Source organism: Dermochelys coriacea, chromosome 1 (genome assembly GCF_009764565.3).
Source record: "Dermochelys coriacea isolate rDerCor1 chromosome 1, rDerCor1.pri.v4, whole genome shotgun sequence".
Taxonomy (NCBI): Eukaryota; Metazoa; Chordata; order Testudines; family Dermochelyidae; genus Dermochelys; species Dermochelys coriacea.
The window spans coordinates 152,019,135-152,034,988 of record NC_050068.2 but is presented as its reverse complement, the minus strand read 5'-3'; the positions used below and the strand labels follow the sequence as shown (position 1 = coordinate 152,034,988).

Genomic DNA, 15,854 nt, shown 5'->3' with positions numbered 1-15,854 from the left:
AGGAGCAGCCAGCCCTCAGCTCTGGCAAGAAGCTTAACAAAGAATTGACAAAGCAAAGATAAATTCTCCAGAAAGAAGAACACACCACTCTACATTAGTTTGCATTATATCAAGAGATCACTTGATCATTACCTGTTATGTTTTACTCCCTCTGGGGCACCTGGCATTGGCCACTGTGGGCAGACAGTATACTGAGCTGGATGGACCTTTGGTCTGACCCAGTATGGCCATTCTTATGTCCTTATGTTATTTCCATTGGCTATTTCTTATGGCTTTAGTGACAGGTATGGATCATCAAGAATAATTTTTCTTATTTCAGTTTATACCATTTCATTACCTAGCCAAACTGGAGTAATTCATACAAGAATTCACTATATATTATCTCCTCTGAGCTGTTCAGAGTTGAACTAGATTGTACAAACAATTTCCATGTATGCAGTTTTACTGTTTAGATCAACACCAACATCCTACAGAATGCTGCTAGTAGTAATTTAATGTCACTATAAAATTAGGAAGCCCAATTCTGCCCTCTGTTTTGAATGCATAGCTCCCATCTAAATTAATTGGAACCCACCCCCTGCAAGTTCATGTCAGAGCAGAATTTGGCCAGGAAAGATGATACAGATTTTTAACACCGAAATCAAAATATCAGTATCGCTTGTAGTAAATGAGCTCAGAATGACACCTTAATGCCAGGCTCTCTGCCTGTATAAACCATTTTCAATTTTAAGAAAGTGAAAGCGTACATTTTGTCATAGCAATAATGATAAAAATAGTTTTGAAATAGAAATATTTGGGTTGGCAGGTACCCCATGTCATCTAGATAATCTTGCAGGGTGATGGGTACATTTTATTATTTCTAAACTATCTATAGAAGATGGGAGTCTAGTTTTAGGGCTTGGACCAGCAAACACTTATTCTTGTAAGCATTCCTGTTGAACTCAATGAGACTTTAGAGGCATTATCCTGGCCCTATTGAAACCAGTGGAAGTTTTGCCACTGACTTCAATGGGGTCAGAATTTTACCCCTCATGCATAAAGTTACTCGTGTATATTTGTGGGCTCTAGGCCTTGGTAGTTTGTCCCATCATTGCTTAATAGTTCTTGTAGTTAAAGTAAATCCAAATAAAATTTAACATAGACTTGAGCTGCAGCAGGGAAAACCTAAGTACTTCTTGTTCTGTCCTCTAGAACAGGTGATGGTAACTAATCCCTATCCCCTTCACAGAGTGGCAGCTGTGATCTAGTAAACTGAGCTTGGGACTGGGAGACAGGGGACCCGATTTCCCATGGTCCTGCACCTTATGCAGCTATTTAAATCCGTGTGAGGTGGGTATAAAGCTCTACCATTCTGGCTTGGTAGCATTTTATATTGGTGTAAATATCTACACCTGGTGTAGGGCATGGGATAATGTTCTAATCCTGGTTCTGGCATTAACTTGCTGGATGCTATTGGAGAGACAAGGTAGGTGAGGTAATATGTTTTCACTTATTCTCTTGTCCTTATTTTCCTCATCTATAAAGTGGGGATAATACTTAGTTACATACTTCACAGGGGTGTTTGAAGGACTAATTAGTTACTGTTTGCATAATGCTTGGAAAATATAAAGTGCTGTATAAGTGCAAAGTATTTGAATCCCTGTATGTATGTGCAGACCACGATGGCTGCTCTCAGTTTTCTTTTGTCTAGACAGAAAATGCAACCGGTTCTCATAATCCACAGAATACAGCAGTATTCAAGGAAAGTGTAATTCTCAAAAAGTCTGGAAGGGTTCATGAGATTCTACAAAGGCCCAGAACATTCTAGGAAGTTAGTGAAAAATGAATCCACATACAGAATACTTAAGACATTTTACTTCAAACATTCTATTTTCCGTTTTGTCGCTAACAAAAATAACACCCTGACACCAGCGCCCCCTAAGCCTGGCACCCCAGGCAGTTGTCTGGGTCACCTGCCCCTAAATCTGACCCTGCTTCCAAGTGAAAAATGAGGCCATGCTCATGGCTTAACAGGATGAACCTTTCCTACTCTGTTTATCCAGTTATCTGTATTAGCTGGTGACAAAGAGTGATGGGGCCATGACCCTATTTTCTCCCTGCCTTTTTTGTGCTGGCTAGCACCTTCAGAACATTACGAGGAAGCAGCCTGTACACTGAAGGAAGCACAAAGAATGCAACTGTGTCTGACGACTGAGTGGGTTATTCTGATCAATAAGTATGGTAGAACCCACTATGTGCAAAGTGCTTTCCGAACACTCAGAAAGAACGGCCTCTGCTCTGAAAAGCTCCCTCACTGTCTTCAAGGAGGAGGATGCGAAAGGTAGGGAGAGGCTTCTTGCAATCTCCCTCCTACCAGTATGCACAGGAGAGAGGCACAATATAGCCTTAAAACTTCTGGGCAAGATTTTAAAAGATGGATGCCTAATGTTAAGCTCCTAAATCCATAGTTAGGCATCTAATGAAGAAGCTCCTGGTTTTTTTGATCAGATGTTCTGAAGGTTAAATATAAAGAACTTATTAAATGTTTTCAGTGCCTATTCCTTTTTCTTGAGACATTTTAATTGGCTCAATTTTGGAGAGGCTGTGGAGAAATGGGTTTCCATCTGACTGTTTGGGGGCAGTGTCCACTGATTCAGGACTTTGGGGACAAGTGGTTGCCATTTTATGCCATCTTACGTCCCCAGCAGACATACATTGCCAATCCCTATGCCCTAGGAAACCTAGGAGTCTGTTATTAATTATTGCTGTTGGAGCAATGTGTGTGAGTGAACCTAGGAAGAGGAATCTCCAGTTGAGGATCAGTGTGTTTATGATGGAGTAGGGAGAGGACTGAAAACTTTCTAGACTCTTTCGCGGAGTGACAGTCACGCTATATAAAGGAATGGAACAGAGAGATGATACAGGACACCATAAAGTCCCTGTTGCCTCCGGCAGCATCCCTTTCTGTGGGGCAGGGGCAGGGAGAGAGGAGCACAGAATGTTTAACTGCCAGGGTAAAGTTTGCCTTGCTTATCCTGTGTGTGTGTGTGTGAGAGAGACCATGATCCAGCGCTGATCCATGCACGACTCCTCAAAGCCAGCTAGCCCCGAAAGTAAATGATTGGGGTTGAAAAATGTGGCGGGGGAGGAGGACTGAAATCCAGATAAGGCCGGGCTACACCCAGACTGGATTCCCCCTCTCAACCCAAGGGGGGGGTGGGGGCGGGGTCCCTGCAGGGCAGGCTCAAGATCCATTTTGGGGGCAGTGTCTGTGAGTGTGCTGGGGAAGGTGAAGCTTAGAGCCCTCCATGGCGGAGGCAGTTCTCTCGCCCCTGCAGGGAGGGGCTCAGAGTGTGGCTGGGCAGCCTGGAATGCTGGGGCTGGCAGTTGAACTGACAGATGGGGCTGGCAGTTGAACTGACAGATGGGATTGCCTTGTGCACCCCATGCACAGAGAGCAGGAGGAGTGAGTCGCTCCTCCCTCCCACAAGCTTAGGGGAGGAGGTGACTATAACAGGCTGGCAGCATTTGCCTGTAATAACCCATTAGCCAGTGTGGAGCCTTAGTGGGTTCTTGTGATTTGCTGAGGCAGGGGCCGCATTACCCAGCCTGCTGACAAGGGAGGGAGGTGGGAGTGGCTCTTTGGGGAGACAGGATCCAGGGCTGAGCAGCAGTGAGGGAAAAGCCCTTAAGGCAGCTAAAACTAAGGAGGAGCCAGGTTGGGTGCTACTTTGCTGGATATTTCCGAGAGCAGGAGGGGTGAGCGTGGCCGGAGCTGACGCACGCATCGCTCCCCGACCCAGCACAACCCGGTGTTAACATCCTGACATGTTACAGAGGGGCCCGTCCTCTGTTGGCCTAAAGCAGTGCAACTCACTGGCCCACCAGAGATACCCTAAGATTAACTCCCCTTTTTGCTCCCGTTGCAGAGGGGTCCCATCCTTGCAGGGCAGGGCCAGGAGGAAGTGGGATGAAGCTCAGGCAAGAGGCTTCCACTGAGGCCTGGTCTACTCCTAAAACATAGGATGACCTAGCTATGCTGCTTAGGGGTGTGAAAAATCCTCACCCTGAGAAACATGATTAAACCAACCTATGCCCCGCAGTAGACTAGACAGATGGAAGAATTCTTCCATCAACCTAGCTACCACCTCTCGAGGGGGTGGATTTACCACAATGATGGAAAAATCCCTTCCATTGCTGTAACAAGTGTCTGCACCACCGCGCTATGGCAGCGTAGCTGCAGCACCCTAGCTGTGTTGCTGTAGCACTTGTAGTGTACACATACCCTGAGAGATTAGTGTGTGTTTGGAGCCTTAGCAAGTGACCTGTGTTTGCACTGTATGGCCCCAAAGGGGTCCCGTTGCAGAAGCAGTTTGGATGGGTCTGAGGGGGTGATTTGTAACCTGACTCACTAAGATCCTAGCTATCGTGGGGATGGCTGCCCTATTACATACATAACATAAAGGGACAGACTGTATTCAAATAGATATTCATTGTGGGCAGTGTGTATGTAAGAATCCCAGGGGGAGAGGGAGGAATACTATGGATATAGCATTATGGACCTGGAAGTGAATCCTAGGAGTGAGGTCCTGTTGAGGGAGCAGGGTGGATGTTGGAAGGATGAAACCCTGGAAAATGGGAACCTATTGGGAGATTAGTGTGAAGCCCACGGAGAATGATGGAAGCAGCGTGCATGTGCATGTGCATGCCTCCCTGCAGGGATGAATCGGAAATGGGAGGAGGTCCTTTTCGGGGAAAGGGGGCATCATTTTGGAGGAGCAAGAAGGGTGCGGTGAGGGTAAAGTCCAGGATAAGGGGTTTCCACTGGGAGAGAAGCTTTTTGCTCTGTGTTTGTGCAGCACCTAGCACAATGGAGTCCTGGTCCATGTCTAAGCTCCTAGGTGTTATGGTAATACAAATAAAAATAAATCAATTTGAGGAGAGAAATGCTAGTGCTGGGGGTTGAAGGTCAGAAAATAATAATTTATCTAAGGGAAAGGCAGGAAAGTGAGGTCTTACTGGGCTTTTGCAGTGTATGATTATGTGCAGGTGTGTGAATGAAGTCCAGCTGGGAGAAAGCTGGATGTGAACTGTGGTTAATCCAGATGGCTGGGAAACAATTGTGTATGTTATGGGGGAGGGGAAAGAGGATGGGGAATTTGAAGCCCAGGGCACTGCATCAGAACAGCTCACCACTTATTCAGCTTCACTTTCTTTGTTTCTCCCAGGAATTGTTCTTCCAAAAGATTCTGCTCCAATTGTTCATAGACCTCTACTGCTTCAGCCAAAGTGAAGCCAGTTCCCCTGAACTCACTCCACTCCATGTCCACAATATGCAGCATGGAGATGATTCCAAAAGCCATTTGGTAGCTCCAGAGCAGCTCGAGGATGAGAATGGGATCCAGTTTCATATCCACCAGGCAAACAGCATCAGGATCTGTGACCGCTTCCTGCTTGGTCTCTGCAAAGAAGGGGAGAGATGCCAGCTTCACCACACATGCTACCCTTACCACTGGCAGGTGATGCGGAAGAAGAAAGGAGTGTGGCAGAGCGTGAATGAATCAGCTCAGCAGCACCTGGAGAAACTTTACAGCAATGTAAATGACTCACTAGTTACACTGGTGGAAAAGTAAGTGACAGGAAAACTCCAGACCCAACTTCTCCCAGAAGGCAACTCTCAGCTGCTCTTGTCCTAGACAACCTCCCCACCCCCACCTCCCGCCCCAACTGGAAGTGCATAGCAGTGCTTTAGAAGTAGAAAGCTCATAACTACTCCAGTCATTCCCTCTCCCAGCAGGGGGAGCTTATGGAATAGTGCCGGAGCACTAATTCTAGGGAGATCATAGCTAAAGCTAAGATTTTGTCATGGTTATTTTTAGTAAAAGTCACAGACAGGACATGGGCAATAAACAAAAATTCATGGAACCTGTGACCTGTCTGTGACTTTGGGTGCTGCAGCTCCATGGTTTCCCCCACCACTGTGGTGGGTGGGAGCTGCAGGGCTCCCCTCCCTCCTCCCGTGTGAGGCTGTTGCCAGTCACTGGAACCCTGAGGAGGGTCCCCTGAGGAGTCTGTCGCCTGTGGCTGAAACCCTGCGGGGGGACCCTGAGGAGGCTGTCACCTATCTCTGGAACCCTGCCAAGGCTCTGCTAGCTGCCAGCTCCAGTCCCCCAGCCCCAGGGGCTGAAGCAGAAAATGTCACAAAGGTCTCTGGAAGTCACAGATTCCGTGACTTCCATTACAGTAATGACATGACATTAATCATAGCTACTCCAATCTCAGCCTTTCCCAGCTACAGACGCAATATGGTATAGGGCGACTGTCTGTAGACTCAGACTATGTCCACACAACAGCTACAACTGCAATTTTGTTACTGGTTAGAGGCATGCTGCATTTAATCTGTTACAATGTAAACAGTTTGGGTTGTATCCATTCAACAGCTTTTCTGCCACCACAGTTGTGATTTTTGCATCAATAAATAATGCTCTGCCTAGCCGTGTTTTTATGAGCCTATTCTAGGAAACTACACCATACCAAAATGTAATAGGGGCACCAAGGCACTGGCTATTTTTTCAAGCCGCACATACTTTCGGAGTAGCATTATCCGATTTCATATGCAAATCCCATAATCCTACTTCAAGGGTTGCAGTGTCCATTTTCCATCATAGAAACCAACCAGGTACTTCAGTGAGATCTATCCTCCAGCTTCTGGAGATTTCTATTCTTCCAGACTGTCAAGCAGCAATGATAACAGAATGCAAAACTCTCTGAGGTGGTACCTGAAGAGGAGGCAGATCTAAATGAACTACATACATTGCTTGTGGTTTAGGACTAAGAGCAATGAATGTCAGGAAAGTTCTCCATGATCCCAGATGAATATTTTAAAAAAGTTACATACCAAGACATCATTTGTACATTGGCCAAGTCATGAGGCTCCAGTAAGAGACTCTGCAGCAGCAGCAGTTAGCACCAGTGTTGGCACCCTGACCCCATTACCTAAATAAACTGTAAACTAATTAATCAATCAACTATATAACTTTAAGTGTGACTTGTTTGCAGTATTATGGAGAGATGGGAGCAATGGGCCAGCAGTATCAAAGGGCACATCCATCCTTAATGTGTACTTTGCGTAAATATAGGCTGCAGATATGGAGAGAAAAAGTTGTTTTCTGTGCTAGGCACATGGGGGTGGGAGGGTGGAGTTTCCATGCTCACATGAGGACAGTTCTGTCAGCACAGTAACAAGACCAGTGAGGATGCACCAGGAGTCATTGATATGTTTCTGCTCCCACCCTAAGTCCATCCATACCACAATTTGCATTTACAAACATGCAATAGTAAGGGTGTAAAAATAATACCTGAATCATACACATCCTCACTCCATGTTCCCTATCCTCCAATAGTTCCTCTGCTTTGGGTTCATGGCTGTCCATAAGATTCACTATGTCTGATTAGGAGCACTCACACACAGTTGCCAGAAACTGGATTGAGCCTTCAAAGACTTTTTCCCAGCAGTGCATGGCAGTCTGTCAGATATCTACCACTATCTGTAAGATGATCAAAGATCTATCGTTACATCTTCTGGCTGAGTTTTGCTAAATTCAAAGTGGACAAGATGCCTTCCTTTTCTTTCCAATACCTAGAAAGCCTTGGTCCAAAGTAGGGATCAAGACCTATGTCTTAACTTTTCCACAATAGGGAAGTAGTAGATGCTCTTAGATATTAAGTGACGGGAGGCAGCGAACAACCCTAAGATAGATAGATGCAGTAGTTTCATAATTCATGAATCTGAATAGCGTGAATTCTATGTCCAGTAAAACAAATTACAAACATTTTAAAATCAGCCTGTTTCCAGCTGACATAGTCATGGAAGAGGTAATCAGGTAATTAGCAGGTTGGACCATACAGCAAAATTAATATAAATCTAACTAGTAACAGGAACAGATCCATCTGCCAGACCAGGCAGTTAGCAAGGGTAGTACCCAGTTCAAATTAATACACTATTAACTGATTATTAATCTTATGCTGTGTGAACGTGAACTCTGTTTTAGGCAACTATACCCTCTAACTGGTTAAAAGAAGGGTAAAATTTGTTGTATGGATTAGGGTTGCCAGGCACCCAGTTTTTGACTGGAATGCCCCATTGAAAAGGGACCCTGGAGGCTCTGGTCACACCGCTGACTGGGCGATTAGAAGTCCAGTCAATGGTAGTGCAGGGCTAAGGCACACTAGTCCCTACCTGTCCTGTCTCTGCACTGTGCTCCAGAAGCAACCAGCAGGTCTGGCTCCTAGGCAAGGGAACCAGGGGGCTCCGCGCACTGCCTCCACCTCGAGCACTGACTCCGAACTCCCATTGGCCGGGAACCACAGCCAATGGGAGCTGTGGGGGTGGTGCCCGCAGGCAAGAGTAGCGCATGATTCTCCTGCCTCCCAATCCCCTGCCTAGGAGCCGGACCTGCTGGCCGCTTCCAGGGCACAGCACGGGGGCAGGGCAGCCTGCCTTAGCCCTGCTGCACCACTGATCGGAAGCTGACTAAAGTAAGCGCACGCCCAAACCTCGAGCCCCAATCCACAACCCCCCCTCCCGTACTTTGAATCCCTCAGCCTGGAGCCCTCTCCTATACGCCAAACCCCTCATCCCCAGCCCCACCCCAGAGCCCACACCCCCAGCCGGAGCGCTCACCCCCTCCTGCATGCCAACCCCCTGCCTCAACCGACAGCCCCCTCCTGAACTCCAAATCCCTTGGCCCCACCCCCCAGCCTGGAACCCCCTCCTGCACCCTAAACCCCTTATCCCCAGTCCCACCACAGAGCCTGCACCCCCCAGCCAGAGCTCTTAGCCTTTCTGCACCCCAACTGCCTGCCCTACGCCAGAGCCCCCTCCCACATCCTGAGCCCCTCATCCACAGTCCCCACCCCAGAGCCCACACCCCCAACTGGAGCCCTCAGCCTCTCCTGCACCCCAACCCCCTACCTCAACCTGCAGCCCCCTTCTGCACTCCAAATCCTTCGGCCCCAGCCTGGAGCCCCATCCTGCACCTCAAATCCCTCATCCCTGGCCCAACCCCAGAGCCTGCACCCCCAGTTAGAGCCCACACCCCCCCACACACACCCCAGCTCCCTGCCCCAGTCCAGGGAAAGTGAGTGAGGGTGAGGAGAGCGAGCCACCGAGAGGGGGAATGTAGTGAGTGGGGGCGGAGCATTGGGGAAAGGGCAGGGCTAGGGTGTTCGGTTTTGTGCAATTAGAAAGTTGGCAACCCTAGTATGGATGTGGTTTCAGATAGTCCAGCTTTGGTAATATTCAACCATAAAGGCTAGAAACAATTTAAAAAAGAAGCAGTTTCTATGCTGCAGGTTCTGATTGTATTCATGTGCGAGAGCAGCTTGTCCCACTACCCCAGCCTGAGCTCTTTTACTGGTTGTACGTAGTCCTATGAGAACACATTCTTTTTTGATGTGCTGTAGGAAGCAATGTAGGAGCACTGGTGTATGGCAAGCTCCAAGCTACTCTGTTCACAGCATCTCTCAGCAGGAGGTGCTGCGGGGGATGGTTCAAGGGTGATGATGCTCACTCGTGCTTCAACACCAGCTTCTTTCAGCAGGAGAACCTCTTGCAAGTTCTGTTTCTTTCACAGGGATGGTTCAAAAGGCAAAGTCAACCTAAATACTATGGAACTGTTCTCCTTTGGTCCTTATGGCAAAATACGGCGACTCTCCAACACCCATGATCCACAGCAGAACCCACATCTCCACACAGAGTGGCACATGTATTGGCTTGATGAAACCAACTGGAAGGAATATGAGGAGGTCAGGAGAGAAAGAGGCAAGGGTGATGCCCTCCAGGGCAGAGCTGGGAGTTGCAATGTGGGAAGTAGCATGTATGAGAGTAGAACTGGATTATTAGAGGCAAAGTGTCAGAAAGGAAAATTGGCCTTTTTCCTTCTCATATTCTGATTCCATCTCTTCTCCCCCTCCTCCCAATTTCTCTCTCTGCATAGCCAATTTCCCAAGAAATCATTAATGCCTTTGAGAGTGGCTTACAGAGCTACAGCTTCAGTCACGAAGGCCAACAGTACTCTCTAGATTTGAAGAACCTTATACAAACTAACTCAACAACAGAACAAAAGTCATCCATTCAGCGCCGTCCTGCCTACCACACACCTATCGACATGGTACCACATCTGCGGTAAGCAACTCCACCTGCACTACTCCCTCTAAAAAAATGTAAGTGGCATTCAGATAATTATTATACAGGGAACTGGTGAGGGCACCTATATATTTAAATTGCTTAACACTTTCTATTGCAAAGGATTATTGTGATGTTTTGAGAGAAATTCTCACACATCCATTGTTTTCAGCAGGCCTTTGATATAAAGCAGGGAGAAAGCCCTGGGGCTAGAGAAGTTCCTTTCTTTTCTCCCTGAAATTTCCAATCAGGTTTAGCTCATTTACAGACTATTTGCCATTTCCTTTCTCTCACTTGCCTTCCTAAGGAAAATGTTGGCAGTATGCCAAGATAACACCATAAACATTCTAAGGACAGGCCCATGCCACTGACAAAGCAGCAGCATCACGAGCTCCTCTGGGAGCTACTGGAGTAGCAAGAGGAGGGAAGAAGGCAAGGCAAGGCTTCCTCCCACAGCCATATCTCCCCCTGGACTCAGCGAGAATGACTGTACGTGACAATGAATGGTCACTGGGTGAAGGAACAAGGGTGACAATGATTCTCCTGGTGGCTAGGGCACTCACCTGGGATATGGAAGGCCTACGTTAAAGTCTCTGCTCCAATGGCTAATCAATTATACAAAGTGGAACAGCTTCAACAGAAGAGCTTGAGAGAGACCTGTATTGGAATACCTATAGCCCAGTTGTTACGGTGCTCACCTCCAGTGAGGGAGACCCAGCTCCAAATCCCTTCCCCACATCAGGCAAACCCAGTCTCCTACATCTGAGCTAAAAGTCATAAGGTATTGTAGTGCATTCTTGTGTTGAATCTCACCCGTTATAAATGCCCAGAAACAAAACACTTTGGGCCAAACAAGATGTTTAATTCAACTCAAAACAGATCTTTTTGATTCACCAAAAATTTTCACAATTTTAAGATTTGGTTCAACCAAACCAACTGTTTTGGGAGGTAGAGGGAGGGGGACTGCCAGCAAACTGAAAAAAATCAGTTTTTTTTCCCAGCTCTAGTTGCAAAGTCAAGAATTTGAGTTATGAAAGCCTGTGCTACCTTAATTTATTCTCTTTGTGCATATGCATTATGATCGGGTTATTTATTTAACTTTTTATTAAGGCAGTTTTTACATGATCACATACTATTTTTTCCACAGTAACCTGTGTCACTCAGTGCACAGGTTGAATGCACCAAGGGACAGAATTAGGTTGGCATGGCAACTGTAAATCTGTATTTCCTAACTTTTAAGTGCCCGATTTTGCAATTATCTATCTTTTTAAATTAGTTTTTTTTGTAAGTAATTATCATTTATAACACAGTAGTGCCCAGATCAAGATTTGGGCCCCTCTGCTAGGCACTTTACAAACACAGTAAGACACAGTCTCTGCCTCAAAGATCTTATAGTCTAAATTAAAACAAGGTGGAACATGTGGGTGTGCGAATAGGATGGGACAATGAAGGTAACCAGAACATATTAAGACAAAACAAATATTTCTCCTATTCTCTTTTTAGGACACTCCCAAATGATTGTAGGGGACATCTCAATCCTTATGCTACTCACATCCCTGGGGAGGATCCCACTGATGTGTACTCTGGCCCATATCCTGCATCCTGGATCTCATGCCCCTCAGAAGGACCCACTTATGTGCAATGTGAAATAGCACCATCAGAAGCAGTGTACTGCACAGTTTATACTCTCTTCCACAAATCTCTCTCAGAGGATACATTTCTGGTGTTAGGGATTTACAGGATCAGGCAGGAGTATCTTTGGCAAAAATACAGCAGGTAAAAAGAGGAATACAGAGCTTGTGTAGGCATAAGCAGACTAAGCAATTGCTTAGGGCTCTGAGCAGCTCAAGGGCCCCCCCTATTAATTATCAGTATGTGTTGGGGGTGGTTCCTGTTTAGGGCCCCCAGTGGGCTAGCCCTGGCACTGGAGGAATACATGAGGTTATAGAATGTACCATCGGATCTAGGTTGGGAATAGTGCATTGCAAATCCTGATGTAATCAAAAATCTTGGAACCTGAATTTCAGATGCTCGTACTAGAATAAAGATCCTGCTGCGTTTTGTGGCAGACCATAGATCTTATCACTAATGAACTGAATGCAGATCCCACTCTACTAGAGTGAACATGTTTGTCAGTGGGTGAATCTTAATGCACTGGTGAGTGTATAATGGTTTTTGATAGGTGATCTTTCAGCTTGGGTGGAGTAGAATTTTTGCACAACAGTGATCATACACAGGTGTGGGTGTGATTAGTTGTGTGGGGTGTCTTGTGCTCTCTGAAATGATAGGTAACTGAACCCGTAGTGCTTAGAATTCATGATTGGGTATTTGAGATATTGAATAAGCAGGGAGGAATGAGAACATAAAAGTAGGACGAGGTCTCCAATTCTCTCTCAGCCCCTTAGCAAATGTTCCCTCACAGCAGTAACCCTAACTTCCCTGTTTCTGTGTTCTTTTCTCTGCTTAGTCAGAAGGAAATAATGTCCCGAGGACTCTCAACAGAAGAGAAAAAACAGCTAGAACGGCATCTCTTCCATGGCACCTCAGCAGACAGCAAGAACTCCATCTGCCAGATGGGCTTTGACCCTCGTCTCTCAGGACAGCATCTTGCTGCCTTTGGCAAAGGCAGCTATTTTGCCGAGAATGCCCAGTACTCAAATGGATTTTGTACAGCATGCAAGGCTGGGCTGCGCTATATGTTTCTGGCAAAAGTCCTGGTGGGAAAGTCTGTTGTAGGGAATGCTAATTACTGTCAACCCCCAAGAATAAGATCTAGTGGCCGACTCTTTGATTCATGTGTTGATTCTACTTCCAGCATCTACGTGATCTTTAACAGTAGCCAGTCCTACCCATACTTCCTGATCCGCTACAAACTGCTTTCTGACCCTGTTGCACTAGATGGTTCATAATTAGATCTGGCCAAAAAAATCTGTGCATAACTTTTTTTCCCCCACTGAAAAATGCAGATTCAAGTCAACTGAAACAATTTGCAAATTCAGGTCAGTTGCAGTGAATTGTTCCAGTCAGGAAAAAGAATTTCAGAAACGTCAGAACAGTTCATTTCTGGAATGAAACATTTCAACTTTTCCTTTTTGGAAAGATGTTTCGTTTCAGGTTTTCCCTCAATGGTACTTAAAAACACTTAACACCTTTCAAAATCAAAATGAAACTTTGACATTTTGGTTCATAGAAACATTTTGTTTCCGGTTGACCCAAAGCAATTCCCCCGCCATTTTTTTTAGTTTGGCAACTGAATCAAAAAATCAGTTATTCATACTGCCCTATTCATAAAGCATTTGATATAAAGAACAACCCTCATGGTGGCTTTGCTGATCAGGGCACCCACCCCAGGGGCGTAGGGATCTGTTTTGCGTTCTCCACACTCCTCCTATTAAAGCATACTCCTTCTAAAATGTTAAGAAAAACATCCCAGGGGCATACGCAGCAAGGGTTTGCTACTGTGCATGTGACCTTTCCAATATCCATTATCAGAGAGTCTCCCTTTGTTCCTCTTGGACTCTTGACAGTCCACACCCCCACTTCCCACCCTGACTTCCACTTCAATGTTGGTATCTCTACACAACAGCTGTTTAAAATAGTTTACTTCCCAGCTCAGATATAGATACATGAGCTAGCACACTAAAAATAGCAACATAGTCACCGTGCACAGGTGGGAGCTCGGCCTAGCCACCAGCGTTCACACCCAGGAGGTTGGACAGGACTGTATTTGAACAGCTAGCCCAAGCCGCTGCCTGTGTCACCATCTCACGCTGTTATTTTTAGGCACTAGCTCAAGCAGAGCTAGTGTGTGTGTGTCTACCCGCACTGAGAATCACACCTCCCAGCTGCTGCGTAGATGCACCCTTTCTGTGTTAGCTACATTCAGATGAGAACACCTGCACAGGACCCACCACCAGAAGCCATTCAAACGCTGTTTTATTCACAGGCCAGAAGGAGCAACCCTTCCCTCCTGGATTTCTTGTGGGTTTTAAAGAATCTCTTTTCCCCAACAATTGCAAAATAGAAAAGTTCTGGCTTATAAAATACTATTCTCCTTCCCTCCCAAACATGCTCCAAAATATCCCCCTGCCCTGATCTTTACTGAATACAGTTACGTGTTGTCATATTGCTTGATAAGTTCTCCTGTTTCAGTGGTTGTTTTAAACATACTGTTACTCTGGTATTTAGAACTGTTTGCATTTTTTTTTTCTTTTAAAACAATTAAATGTTTGATATATGTTTAAGGAATTGTGGGGGGGGAGGGCGCAAATAGAAGAGATTGTGTGGGAGTGGATGTTAAGTGATTTCTTGTGTCTGATAGATCATGTGGAGAGCACAGGCTGGATATTTGGATTTTTCCCAGCAGCTATAGGAACAGGCAGGTCATGACTGGTTCTAGTCAAGTGCTCCCTTTCACAATTTCTGGAACTCTCCCTTGTCTTTAGTTCCCTCTACCTGAGCCACAAAACCTCTTGCAAACAGCCAATGCCTGGCTGTTAGGAACTGGCTAGTTTCCTGTGGGTTACTCTACTCATTTTTAAACACTATCTCTAATTGTAAGGAATTGTTCATTGATACTGTGTATTGTTAGTCTAAATATTATCATATGTTATACTAGTTTCTTGTATTTAAAAATAGCTTTCAAAATAGCAAGAGTTTGACGCTTAGAATTATGGGTTACAATTTAAACATACAAACATATTTTAAACAGATAAAAACAGGTTGATCTGATGAAAACAAAGCATGCCTTCCACTTAGCTCAGTCACTGGTTAATTTGTGTTCTGCCACATACAGCCTGGAGAAAAAAAGCAGAAAAAATAGTTGTGTTTTTAAATTTTTTTAAATGTATACAATAGTGCAAATGCCCAAGATGTTTTGGGTTGTTTTTTTTTTTTTTAAATGTCCAAATAATTCTCTTTTTCCTCAGACTAAGTAGAGGAATTTTTGCCTAGAAGGAATTACTGAGAAAGTTAGGAGTTGAAAATATGGGCTGTGTCATGGGCGTATCACTCACCACCAGACTGGCACCTCCTCCTGGTCACTCTGGGAATTAACTTGAGGGTGATCAACGCGTCCATGGTCTGCACATCATCCCTCCGTCTTTGCATCTGCTTGAAGCCCCTCTCATAGCTTCAGGAACCGCAGTGCCCTCTTTGTAACTCAGCCCTCCTGCTGTGTCATCATCTGTGTTTCCCCCTTCTGGGGATTAGCGTTGCAGTCAAATAATCATGCCACTTCCCTGCAGCAAGTGGCAGGGCACCAGGCCTGCCCACTACTCCAGGTTCCAGCCCAGGGAACCTGTGGGATAGCAGCCTCCTGCTGCGCTTCTAGATCCTCTCAATGCTGCTACAATCCCCTGGGCTACTTCCCCATGGCCGCCACACCTTCTTCACCCTTGCCTCAGGGCACTCAGCTGTTCAACTCCTGCAGCTCACCAGGAGCTCCCCTGGGCCCTGCCAGCAACTGCTCTGTCAAAGGTGCTTCCTATTCTTGCAGCCTCTCAGGAACACAGTGCCCACTCCCTAAGTATCCAGCAACCACTGACCTCAACTCTGACCTGCAGCTCCTTTTATGTAAGCTTGCTGGGCCCTGATTGGCTGCTGCTTGCAGCCTCTGTCCTATTAGCTGCACCCCAGCCTCTCTAGGTCACTCAAATGACACTCCTCGACTGCTGCCTGTTGAGGTTAA

At 46.0% G+C, this 15,854-nt stretch overlaps 1 protein-coding gene across 1 annotated transcript in view; it reads left to right on the top strand.

Annotated features, from left to right (window-relative positions):
- LOC122458194 (protein mono-ADP-ribosyltransferase TIPARP-like) overlaps positions 1-13,104 on the top strand; it is a 30,852-nt gene extending 17,748 nt beyond the window's left edge. Inside the window, exons 2-6 of the mRNA XM_043505651.1 lie at positions 5,208-5,608; positions 9,615-9,786; positions 9,978-10,165; positions 11,669-11,941; positions 12,633-13,104. Coding sequence (XP_043361586.1) covers positions 5,313-5,608; positions 9,615-9,786; positions 9,978-10,165; positions 11,669-11,941; positions 12,633-13,074 — 1,371 coding nt within the window. The 5' untranslated portion in view covers positions 5,208-5,312 and the 3' untranslated portion in view covers positions 13,075-13,104. The remainder of the gene's footprint in view (positions 1-5,207; positions 5,609-9,614; positions 9,787-9,977; positions 10,166-11,668; positions 11,942-12,632) is intronic.
- Positions 13,105-15,854: the final 2,750 nt, after the last annotated feature.